General features: G+C 40.9%; 1 protein-coding gene across 5 annotated transcripts in view; it reads left to right on the forward strand.

Moving 5' to 3' along the window:
• SNRK (SNF related kinase) overlaps positions 1-12,286 on the forward strand; it is a 64,473-nt gene that overhangs the window by 49,200 nt on the left and 2,987 nt on the right. For all 5 annotated transcript variants that reach the window (XM_065933133.1, XM_065933137.1, XM_065933136.1 and 2 more), the window contains 3 exons: positions 3,329-3,470; positions 7,071-7,283; positions 10,339-10,473. In XM_065933133.1, the coding sequence (XP_065789205.1) occupies positions 3,329-3,470; positions 7,071-7,283; positions 10,339-10,473 (490 nt within the window). The remainder of the gene's footprint in view (positions 1-3,328; positions 3,471-7,070; positions 7,284-10,338; positions 10,474-12,286) is intronic.

Below are 12,286 nucleotides of genomic sequence, written 5' to 3' on the forward strand. Positions count from 1 at the left end.
TTCAGGTATGCAGCAGAGTGATTTAGTTATACGTATCAATTCTTTTTTCGGATTCCTTTCCTATATAGGTTATTACAGAGTATTGAGTAGAATTCCTCGTGCTGTATAGTGGATCCTTATTGATGATCTATTATATGTGTGTGTGTATATATGTATATGTGTGTATACATTTATATCTGTGTGTATACATTAAACCCAACCTCCTGATTTCTCCCTCCCCTCCATCTTTCCCCTGTGGTAACCTTAAGTTTGTTTTCTAAGAGTGTGAATCTCTTTCTGTTTTGTAAGTTCATTTGTATTATTTTTTGGATTCTACATAAAAGGGATGTTACATGATACTTATCTTTGTCTGACTTATATACTATGATGTCCAAGTCTATTCAAGTCACTGCAAATGGCATTATTTCTTTTTTATGACTAAGTAATAGTCAGTTGTAATATATATGTATCACATCTTTATTCGTTTATTGGTGGATATTTAGGTTGTTTCTATCTCTTGGCTCTTGTAAATAGTTTGCAAAAAAAAACATTGGATTGCATGTATGTTTTAAAAATAGTTTTCTCCAGATTTATGCCCAGGAGTGGGATTGCTGGAACATTCGGTATCTCTGTTTTTAGTTTTTCAAAGAATCTCAGTTCTATTCTCCATGGTGACTGTTACCAATTTACATTGCCACCAACAGTGTAGGAAGGTTCCCTTTTCTTCACACCTTCTCCAGCATTTATTGTTTGTAGACTTTCTGATGGCCATTCTGACTGAGGTAATGTGATATCTCAATTAGTTTTGATTTGCATTTCTCTAATAAGTGATGTTGAGCATCTTTTCATGTGTTTTTTGGACATCTGTATGTCTTCTTGGGAGAAATCTATTTAGATTTTCTGTCCATTTTTTATTGTTTGTTGTTTTTTTTTTTAATATATTGAATTGCATGAGCTGTTTGTATATTTTGGAAATCAATCTCTTATTGGTCATATCATTTGCAAATGTTTTCTCCCATTCTGTGGATTATCTTTTTTTTTTTTTTATGGTTTCCTTTAAGTTTAATTAGATCCCTCCCCCCTATTTTTTTCATTACTCTAGGAGGTGGATCCAAAAAGATTTTCCTGCATTTTATGCCAAAGAATGTTCTCATATTTTCTTTTAAGACTTTTATAGTATTCAACCTTACATTTAGATCTTTTATCCATTCTGAGTATATTTTTGTGTATGGTGTTAGAGCGTGTTCTGATTTCATTCTTTTAAGCATCGCTGTCCGGTTTTCCCAGCACCACTAATTGAAGAGACTGTCTTGTCCCCATTGTGTGTTCTTGCCTTCTTTGCCATGGATTAATTGACCATAGGTACATGGGTTTATTTCTGGCCTTTCAGTCCTACTGATCTATAAGCCTGTCTTTGTGCCAGGTACCATATAGTTTTGATTATTGTATCTTTATAGTATTGTCTGAAGTCAGAAAGCTTGATTCCTGCAGCTGCTTTTCTTTCTCATGACTGCTTTGGTTTTTCGGGATCCTTTGTGTTTCCACATACATTTTAAGATTTTTTGTTCTAGATCTGAAAAAATGCCATAGGTAATTCGGTAGGGATTGCATTCAGTCATTGGATAGTATAGTCATTTTAACAATATTGTTCTTCCAATCCAAGAACGTGGTATATCTTTCCATCTGTTTGTGTCATCTTTGATTTCTTTCATCATTGTTTTCAAATTATTGATCTTTTGTTTCCTTACGTACGTTTATTCCTAGGTGTTATTCTTTTTGATGCATTGGTAAATGATATTGTTTCCTTAATTTCTCTTTCTGATCTTGTGTTGTTAGTGTATAGAAATGCAGGAAGTATGGCTGATTCATGTCAATGTATGGCAAAAACCACTACAATATTGTAAAGTAATTAGCCTCCAACTAATACAAATAAATGGAAAAAAAGAAAGAAATGCAGGAAGTTTCTGTGTATTAGTGTTGTATCCTACCACTTCACTGAATTCATTGATGAACTCTAGTAGTATTCTCGCAGTGTATTTAGGATTTTCTATGTGTAATACCATCTCATCTGCAGACAGTGACAGTTTTACTTTGTTTCCAACTTGTATTCCCTTTCTTTTTCTTCTCTGATTCTTATGGCTAGGTCTTCCAAAACTGTGTTGAATAAAAGTGGCAAGAATGGACATCCTTGTCTTGGTCCTGATCTTAGAGGAAATGCTTTCAGCTTTTCACTGTTGAGAATGATGTTATCTGTGTGTTTGTCATAAATGGCCTTTATTATGTTGAGGTAGGTTCCCTTTGTGCTCACTTTCTGGAGACTTTTTGTCATAAATGAGTGTTGGATTTTGTCAGAAGCTTTTCCTTTGCATCTATTGAGATGATCATCTGGTTTTTATTCTTCAGTTTGTTAATGTGGTATATTACACAGATTGATTTGTGAATATTGAAAAATCCTTGCATCCCTGGGATAAATCCTACTTGATCATTGTTGAATTCAGTTTGCTAGTATTTTGTTGAGAATTTTTGTATCTGTGTTTATGAATGATACTGGCCCATATTTTTCTTTTCTGTGATATCTTTTTCTGGTTTTGGTATCAAGGTGATCTTGGCCTCTTAGAATGAGTTTGGGAGTTTTCCTTTCTTGGGCATATTTTGAAATATTTTCTGAAGGATAGATGTTAATGCTTCTCTAAATGTTTGATATAATTCACCTGTGAGTCCATCTGTTCCTGGACTTTTGTTCGGGAGCTTTTGGTTTTTTTTTATCACAGTTTGTGTCATTGTTTGTTATTGGTCTGCACATAGTTTCTGTTTCTTCCTGGTTTAGTCTTGGAAGATTGTATCTTTCTGAGAATTTGTCCAATTCTTTTAGCCTGTGCGTTTTATTGGCAGACACCTGCTTATAGTACTCTTGTGATCCTTTGTATTTTATGGTGTCTGTTATAACTTTTCATTTCTAATTTTATTGATTTGAGCCTTTTTCATTTCTTTTCTGGTCAAAGGTTCATCAATTTTCTTTATCTTTTCAAAGTACCAGGTTTTAGTTTTATTGATCTTTGCTATTATTTTCTTCTTCCCTGTTTCATTTATTTCTGACCTGGTCTTTGTGACTTCTTTCCTTCTACTTTTTTGTCTGTTTCCTGAAGTAAGATTGTCTTGCTCTAAACTTCCTTCTTTGAGCTGCTGTTGCTATGTCCCATAGGTTTTGGATTGTCGTTTTCATTTTCACTTGTTTCCAGGTTTTTTGCCTGTTCAAAATAAAATAAACTTGATAGTCTACTTTTATTCCTCTGAATGTTTTTAGTTTTCTTATTAATTTAGTATTTAACAGTATATCTTTGATTTACAGATATATGGAGTCTGGGAGTGATCCTTTTCATGTTGGTGTGTGGGCAGCCACCCTTTCAAGAGGCCAATGACAGTGAAACATTGACCATGATCATGGATTGCAAATACACAGTACCATCCCATGTGTCTAAAGAGTGTAAAGAGTAAGTAAAAAAAAAAAGAATAAAAAGTACATATGTATCTTTGTTCATTTTAACTTTTGAACCCAGTGTTTCTGCTCTTGGTAAGAGTGTTTTGGGAGTTAACCCCAGAATGTGATTTGAAATTTAATGTTGGAGAACATAATGTATTAGTTTGTGTTTCAAACAAGCTAGTTTTCAAGAAACCCATTATATGCCTCCTCAGCCTCCAGGAGTGGTGGGTTACTTTCACTTGAAGAATTGCAGTAAGAACTACTTTCTGTTTTTGCTCCTGGAATTTTTTAAAGCTCCAGAGAAGAGTTAGGGGATTTGCTTTCCTGAAATAGGCTATCAACACACTATTTTTGGGTTTACAAGGTGTGCCTCATAATTTTATTCATGTACTCCTCCCCGCAGTTGACTAAAGAGCTCTGTTTGGTTCATGTGACTATAGGAGGAGTACATGCAAGCTGATTATTTGGAATTTAAAGTACTATATATAGCACTGTGATGTATATAGTGATAAATTCATAATGAAATAAAAGAACTGTTGGAAGTTCAGTATTTCATTGATTTAAAGTTTTTAGTTTCTCCCATCATTTGATATGAAGGAAATCTGATAGTTTGAGGAATCTTCTCTGCAAGTGGATCCCTATCTTAGGCCATAATTAAGAACTTAGGAATTCAAACTCTCGAGATTCAAATACTAGTTTTTCAGTTTACTAATGATGTGAGAATGGTGGAACCTACCTTACAGGGTTATTGTGGAAACGAAATGAATTAATGTATGTAAAGCTTGTAGCTCAGTCTTAGCACACTCAGAATGAATATTGTTGGTGATTATCATCATCATCATCCTTATGCCCTGTATTCCAGAAACAGGCTGCTGTCTGTGGGTGTATGTTGTGTGTGTGTGTTACATGTTTGTATTTCAGGAGTATCTTCATAGCCCTTTCTGGAAAAAAAAAAAAAAAAAGTATAAGTTATTTTTATGTTGACATATATCATTCAGAAGAACAGATAAAATGTATATGTGATAAAGTGAGCACCTTTGTACCCAGTAGCCAGCTCAAGAAAAGGAACAATTCTAATATTTTAGAAGCCTCTTCTTGGCATCTCCTTCTCGGAGGGATTATCTTTAATTAATCATAGGACCATTCAGTTTCTCCTTTTTCCTGTGTCAGTTTTGCTAAGTTTTGTTTTTTAAGGAATTTACCATTTTATCTAAATTATCAAATTTCTTGGCCTAAAGTATTTATAACATTCTCTAATTATATTTTGAAAGCTGATCGATTAGTGGATTTGTTGTCCTTTTTTCATTCTAGTATTGATTTTTTTTGCTGCCTTCTATTTTTGCTTTCTTTGTTTTTGTCTTGATCAGACCTGCCTGAGGTTTATTCATTTTAATGTTACTAAGAGCTGTCTTTTGTTTTTCTTGATTTACTGTTGTATTTTTTTTTGCTTGTTTTATGCTACTGAACTCTATTGTCTGTGTTATTTCCTGCTACCTACTTAATGCACTAGTTCATTTTTCCATTTTCTTATGTTGAATATTCCATAAATTTTTCTTTTTTAATGTATTGATTGGTTAAGTACCATTTTACCTGCATCTGACTAGTTTTGATTTATAGTCTTGTTATTCAGTTCTGATTATTATCTAGTTTCCATGTGTTTATTTAACCCATTACTTTTAGAAGGGTGTTTTAAATTTCTAAATGTGTAAGGATTTTACTAATCAGCTTTTTGTTATTCATTTCTAACTTAATTGCATTGTGATCCAAGGCTATAGTCTATATGGTACTAGTTTTTATTAAATTGGTAAGGCTTCCTTTTGGATTAGCATGGAGTCAGTTTTTGTAAATAATCCTTTTATTCTAGAAAAGAATGTATACTTTCTAATTGTTGGGTCAGACTCCTTTATAAATCCTTAAGAGTAAGCTTGTTAATTATGCTGTTCAAAATTATTTAAATCCTTTCCTAGTTATTTGACTTAATCTACCACTTAATGAGATATTATTCCACTATGTAGAAAGCTATCATAGGCAAATAAAAAGAGTTATTACCCCCATCAATACAACATGACAGGTCAGCTTATTTTTTTGTATTTGGAAGTCTGTCAATTTTTGCTTTTGGTGTTTTGGGGGGAATATTATTAAATCCAGACAAGTTGAAAACTGTTATGTCTTCCTGGTGAGTTGAACCTTTGTATCCCTGTCTATCTCTAATGATGCTTTGGGCCTTAAAGTAAGTCTGTGTCATCTAGTTTTAGCTAATCACACCAGTCTTCTTTGGTTAGCAGTCATGTGCTATATAGTTTTCTGTTCTTTAAATCTTTTATTGTCTTGTTTTTAGGTACATCTTTTTTTAGCAACTAGGAGCTAGAACTTTGATTAATACCATCTAACCATTTGAGCATTTTGTCTTTTAATTGGAGAGTTCATTTGATTTATTATTATTGTACTCACTGATAGATATAGATGTATTTGAAGTGCATTCTTAATTTCCCATCCTGTCTTTAAGTTCTTGCAGTGGAATTTGGTTTCCCTTGCATTTTTTTTTTCCATTGGGATGTCAGGTTTCTTATAAGTTCTTATAAGTTATAGTCCCGACACAAAGAATTTATATTTGCTTTCCTCCTAGCTACCCAGGGGCATTTCCACCCTGAAACCTCTTAAAAGTAACAACACAGATTTAGTGTCATTAATTTGGACCACGAACTTGTGTGAGGACCAGCTTGTACCTAGAAGTTCTTAGAAGAAACTCCTCTCTCCCCACTCCGCAGCAGTGTTGAGGCAGGCAGGTTTCCACCTTGACATCCTAGCAGGAGATGTGTTTCTCACTTCTCATTCCTCCCCATACTGAAGCTGGGTCCCAGTTCTTTGCTAGGTTCTAGTTGTACTTCTCACCTTTAGGAGGCTCTGCACAATCATTATATTCTGTATATATTCTGTTTTCAGTTACTCAGTGCAGAAGCAGGAAAAATCAGAACAAGGCCAGCTTTATCATTTGCTCCTAAGAGTCTTACTTTTACTGTTTTTACCTGCTGAGTAGTTCGTCCATCTCTCCGTCCTTCTATCTTTTCTTCCCGTCTTTCATCCCTCCTTCCTTCTTGCCAACACAGCCCCCTAAAGGTAGATGACATTTTGGTTGCTTTCATCAGGATGGTCATTCACTCTCCTGGAAGCAGAAGTTGGCTCAGCGCCCTGTTCTGTGTGTTGTAGCTGGTTGTATCAGGTTCTGGTGTGCCACTTCCCCAGTTAACTCAGGGGCAGATGTTGATACCTAGTGTCAATTCTAGGTGATAGGAAGCTGCATTTGTGTGTTTGGCTTGTCTGGTGGTTACGATTTTTATTCTATGAATCTGTGTGTTTGGCTTGTCTGGTGGTTACGATTTTTATTCTATGAATCTGTGTGTTATGGCTTGTCTGGTGGTTACGACTTTTTACTCTGTGAATCTGACGGCACGAAATCTCCTTCATTCCCATCAGCCCCATCATCAGCACTGGTGAACCTGATGAAATCAATGGTATAAGTTTAGGAAACAATTTTCAAAAATACAGTAGCTCACCATTACTCATCCCTGCCAGGACTTTGCTTTAACAACGGACTTACCTTCCTTTCCAGCCTGATCACACGAATGCTACAGAGAGATCCCAAGAGGAGGGCCTCTTTAGAAGAGATTGAAAACCATCCTTGGCTTCAAGGAGTGGACCCTTCCCCAGCCACGAAGTATAACATCCCGCTCGTGTCGTATAAAAACCTGTCGGAAGAGGAGCACAACAGCATCATCCAGCGCATGGTGCTCGGGGACATAGCGGACCGCGACGCCATTGTCGAGTACGTCGGCGCTCGCCAGTGCAGGGCCGTGGGTTAGGGTTCTTGGGCTGGGCCCTTTTTAAAAAAAAAAAAGTTTGTCTTAAAATTTTGTTTATCTATTTATTTTTGGCTATGCTGGGTCTTCGTTGCTGCGTGGGCTTTTCTCTAGTTGCAGAAAGTGGGGACTGCCCTCTAGTTGAGGTGCGTGGGCCTCTCAGAGCAGTGGCTTCTCTTGTGGTGCAGGCTCTAGGGCTCCCAGGCTCAGCGGTCGCGGTCCCCAGGCCCTCGGGCTCCCGGGCTCAGCGGTCGTGGTCCTCAGGCCCTCGGGCTCCTGGGCTCAGCGGTCGTGGTCCCCAGGCCCTCGGGCTCCTGGGCTCAGCGGTCGTGGTCCCCAGGCCCTCGGGCTCCTGGGCTCAGCGGTCGCGGTCCCCAGGCCCTCGGGCTCCTGGGCTCAGCGGTCGCGGTCCCCAGGCCCTCGGGCTCCTGGGCTCAGCGGTCGCGGTCCCCAGGCCCTCGGGCTCCTGGGCTCAGCGGTCGCGGTCCCCAGGCCCTCGGGCTCCTGGGCTCCGCGGTCGCGGTCCCCAGGCTCTAGGGCTCCCGGGCTCAGCGGTCGCGGTCCCCAGGCCCTAGGGCTCCCGGGCTCCGCGGTCGCGGTCCCCAGGCCCTAGAGCGCAGGCTCAGTAGCTGCGGTGCAGGCCTTGCTGCGAGGCACGTGGGACCTCCGGGTCAGGGAAGGAACCCGTGTCCCATGCACTGGCAGGCAGGTTCTTGACCACTGAGCCGCCAGGGCAGTCCTGCGCGCTCTCAGTGGGGCTGGGCCTGTGGACGAGCTGTAGTGGTTGGAGTTCCCAGTTGGCAGGGCTTACGTCACTTATCTCTAGAGTTCCTGGCCCCGGGCCTGGCTCATGGGTTTTGTTTTTATTTTTGTTCTAGTAGACAAGCACACCATTTCTCGTGGTGTCAGTGAGTCCTGTGGCATTTCTCCCTGCTCACAGAGAGGTGAATCGGAGTAGACCATTTTGTGTCCCAGTAGCGGTACGGTCCATTGCTGGGTCCTCCTAACTCCTGGGTCTCCCTCTGGTCCCCACGGGGAAGCAGGGGCAGACCACAAGTTCTTCAAGTCAGGAGTTGGCCTGTCTGTAGTCACACATTTTCATAAGTAAGGGTGTAGAGGCCCATAGCCAAGGCCGTGTGTGTGCACGTTACCGGAGTCACTGTGAGAAGGACCATACGACTTAACAAAACTCAGAAGATTTTACTCTCTGGCTTTTTAGAGCCTTTGCTACAGTAACCTGGAGCCCATGAGACGCACAGGTTAGTTATATTTTTTAAAAACCAAAGCCAGTTTTTTATAACCTGTGAAGTTTGAAATCAAGGATAATATAAAGATACAGTTGCTTTAACAATGATTCATTTCTCTAAGAGGTCCTGTCTGTAACAATATGAGGTGTTCTACAAGTCAAAAGTCATTTAACCGATTGGATGAAACAGTTGAGGATGATAAATGAGGATATACTCTGGGGGATTCCCCTCAAGGGGGCCACTCTGGCCTGGCTGAGTGTTCTGATCCAGGTGTCTGACCGCCAGGAAGAGGCTGCAGGCTGGATGTACCACTGCAGCGGGGCGGGCTGTCAGGCTCAGCTCCCCAGGTCTGGTCCTTGAGAAGGGTGGTGTCTTTATAAAGGACATGCATCTTTAGGGTATACTGCAAAGAATAATTTATAAAAATAAACTCAGGCTCATAGTTTTGGTTTAAGTACAAACACTTGCAGGTTTCTGAGTGTGTTTTGAGTTTTCACAGATTGACCTGCGGTTACTGAAATGACCTAAACAAATGGAGAAGAGCAGGACACTTGCTCTTTTTGCCAAGGATACTCATCGTAGGAATGTGTAGAGGATGATTTTTCACTTTTGAGTGGATAAAAGGATATTTGCATCTCCTTGAATTGGCTTGAGTCTTAAATAAATACATGCAGTGGTGTCCTGTAGAACTGTTTGATTTACGTAAATTCAATTATAAATCCAAAAGGAGGGATAATTTGAAGTCTCAGGTGTTCCCAGCAGTTCTCAGGCTAGTCTTGCCTGCTGCCACATTATGAGCAGCTCCGCATTGCAGGGTGCTTCCCGAATTCAGAGACACATTTGTCAATCCCTTTAACACAAGCCCGCAGCTTTATCTGGTGCTCGGTTGAGGAAACACTCTGAGAAGTCATTCTGGTCCTGGATCTCACCTCGATGTCTGACTTCAGAATCTCTCACCTTGGCCCTGGTGGTTTTATGAGGAGTAGCCCCTGCATCGTGTCCTGCCTGAGAGTTCACCGTGTAAGCTCACTCACACAGAAGGGTCGTGAAGCATCGTCGTGCGTTTCTGGCCTGTGGCTCCTCAGTAGCGCCCCCTCCAGGGTCGTCCCACAGCAGGCCAGCTGCGGGGGGCGGGGGGTGCCCCATGGGCATGTGCCCAGCACAGTGCCGGCCAGACTGAGGACGCAGCGCTACTTTTGAGGTGGATGTACACATTTCACTTTATTCACAGATTTTATTCAAAGAAGAGGCTAATAACATGCTTTCAGTAGATTAGTAATGCATTAGTGTCTGAAAATGCCAGTAAACACATAGTGTAAAAGGAAAAGCATTTTCTAATTTTTCTGACTGATACTCGTGTTTGAGCGCACATTCATATAACTCATTTCATAATTCTGTCGGAAGCAAGTAAGCCACTCTCATGAAAATAAACTGACACACATTAAATTTTTGGATAATGTATACATTCTTGGAAACTTCATTATCTTAAGCATCTAAAACTGACATCCAGCTCAGCTGCCATCAGCATTTTGGGTTTTTCCTACTAACCAACCATTTTTATGCAGTTGTTTCTTAGAATTTTAAGAATGATCTACTACCAGGTTTTTTTTTTTTTTCCCCTCCTTTTTGTGGGGGTTCCCCACCCCCCTTAATTTTAAAGAATTCCAGGTCATTGGATTTCATTTGCTTTTACTTAAAAAACAAAAACTCAGTTGTGCTATGCGAAGACAGACCTGCTAATGCAGCTTATGTTCTCTCTCCCTTACTTCCTCAGGGCCCTGGAAACCAACAGGTACAATCACATCACAGCCACTTACTTCTTGCTTGCTGAAAGGATCCTGAGGGAAAAGCAAGAGAAAGAAATACAAACCAGATCTGCAAGCCCTAGCAATATCAAGGCCCAGTTTAGGTGAGAAAAAAATCTTCACTGATTTTAGTAAGTTAACGTTTTGAAATAGCCAACTTTTCCTCAGTGTTTCCTAACTCTGTGGGGCGAGGGGATAAAGAGCGGTGACAGCCTCGCCAGGAGGCCCGTGTGGGCTCTCCACGGGAGGGAGCGGCCGGGGTCCTTCTCACCGGGGCCACCCTCCTCTCCTGGGCTCGGGGGAGATGGGCTGTGCTGCTCGCCTGGCTGGGAAGACGTCTGTGCAGAAGCGGCCTCAAGCTAGGGTGTCTGTCGCAGTTTCTGTTAAACTCTTCCAGATCTGACATGTAGAGATGTGTCATTTTCTTTTTAAGTTTTATTCCGGGAACAAGGCTGGGTTTTCCCTCAGTATCTGGAATAATTTTAGAAAACCTGCAGGGCATATCTGTGGCCTGATGTTATCTCAGGATTGCAGGAATGTGACAGATCAGCTAGTTGATTTATTAGCTACTTCACCTTGGGAGTTCACCTAATCTCTGACTCATCTGTGAAATGGGTGGAATAATGCTCTTTACTCCTTGAGGGTATCGTTGTTATAAACGAATTAATATATATGTGAAGTGGTTTGAACTGGGTCCCGTGTGTTTGCTGTCACTGTTGTGGCCGTTTCCCCACCATGTCATCTTTGGCAGAGCAGTGACCGTGCAAACATCTCCCCTGTGTTTTCCTTCCCTTCCTTTTCCAGCTTTTTCCTGCTCCTCCTCCCCCGCTGCCTTCCTGCTCTTCTTTTTCTTGTACCGTATTAGCTTTCCGTTTAATCTCAAAACTTGGGAAGGCTTACAGAAGGGTTACTTTTGTCACCATTATGAAAATTTATTTAGAATTTATCTTTGTTCAGATAAAATAATGGAATTATAGTGGAATTAATAGTGATTCAAAAACAGAAGGATGCTCTTGATTCTTAGTAATTCTCTACTTGTACATCCAACTATATATGAGTGTGTGTATATTTATAATAAATTACTGTTTAAAAGAAGAGTACCATTGGATTTTAAATTACTTGCAGTCAACTTGCCACGGGTAGGTTGTTGCTTGGGGTGGCGCGACGGAGAAGAGACAAGAAAACATTCCCGGGTGACCAGAGACTAAATATTTAAAAGTTTAGTTTAACTGGAAGATGAATTTAGTAACTTCATTTATATCCTGGATGTTTTCTCGCGTAACGAAAACCAGGCACTCTGTCTGGTGTCAGCTTGGAAAAGGACTGGGCCCCCAGGGAAGGTGGGAACCCTTGCACATGGGACAAACCAGGAAAAGGTCAGTGAGTGGTTGGGGTCAGCCTAATCCTGACCCGAGCCCTCCTGTGTGAAAGAGCAGAGTCACCGCAGGCCTGACTGCCTGGCCCGGAGCCACCCGAGTGTTTGGGAGAAGGGAACATTTGGAATTGAACTGTTTTATTTTCAGTGGAACAGATCAGAACTCAATCTAAAGTTGATCAGACAGGTAAATGAATTAAACTGGCTTTACTTTATTACAGAAGTTACACAGCCAACAGCAGCTATAGGGAAGTACCAGAGCCTTCCATGCAGTTTTCTGTTACTCACCTGGGGATTAGGCAGTGGAGATGCTGTGGGGGCCTGTCCTCCTCCTGGGTCCCCGGGCCCACTGGCACGGGTGGATGTCTGCTGACTTGCCTTGTCTTCATTGTCAAAATCCCAGACCCTGACTCACTTCCATTGCTGGGTGCGCCTTGGGGTCGGGGTGACCTGGATGCAGAAACGCGGCCTGAGACAGGAGACTGATGTTCAGCAGCAGAGTTAGCAGTGGAGGGGGCAGAGGGTCCAGCCAGGGAGAGCCT

Source organism: Muntiacus reevesi, chromosome 4 (genome assembly GCF_963930625.1).
Source record: "Muntiacus reevesi chromosome 4, mMunRee1.1, whole genome shotgun sequence".
Taxonomy (NCBI): Eukaryota; Metazoa; Chordata; class Mammalia; order Artiodactyla; family Cervidae; genus Muntiacus; species Muntiacus reevesi.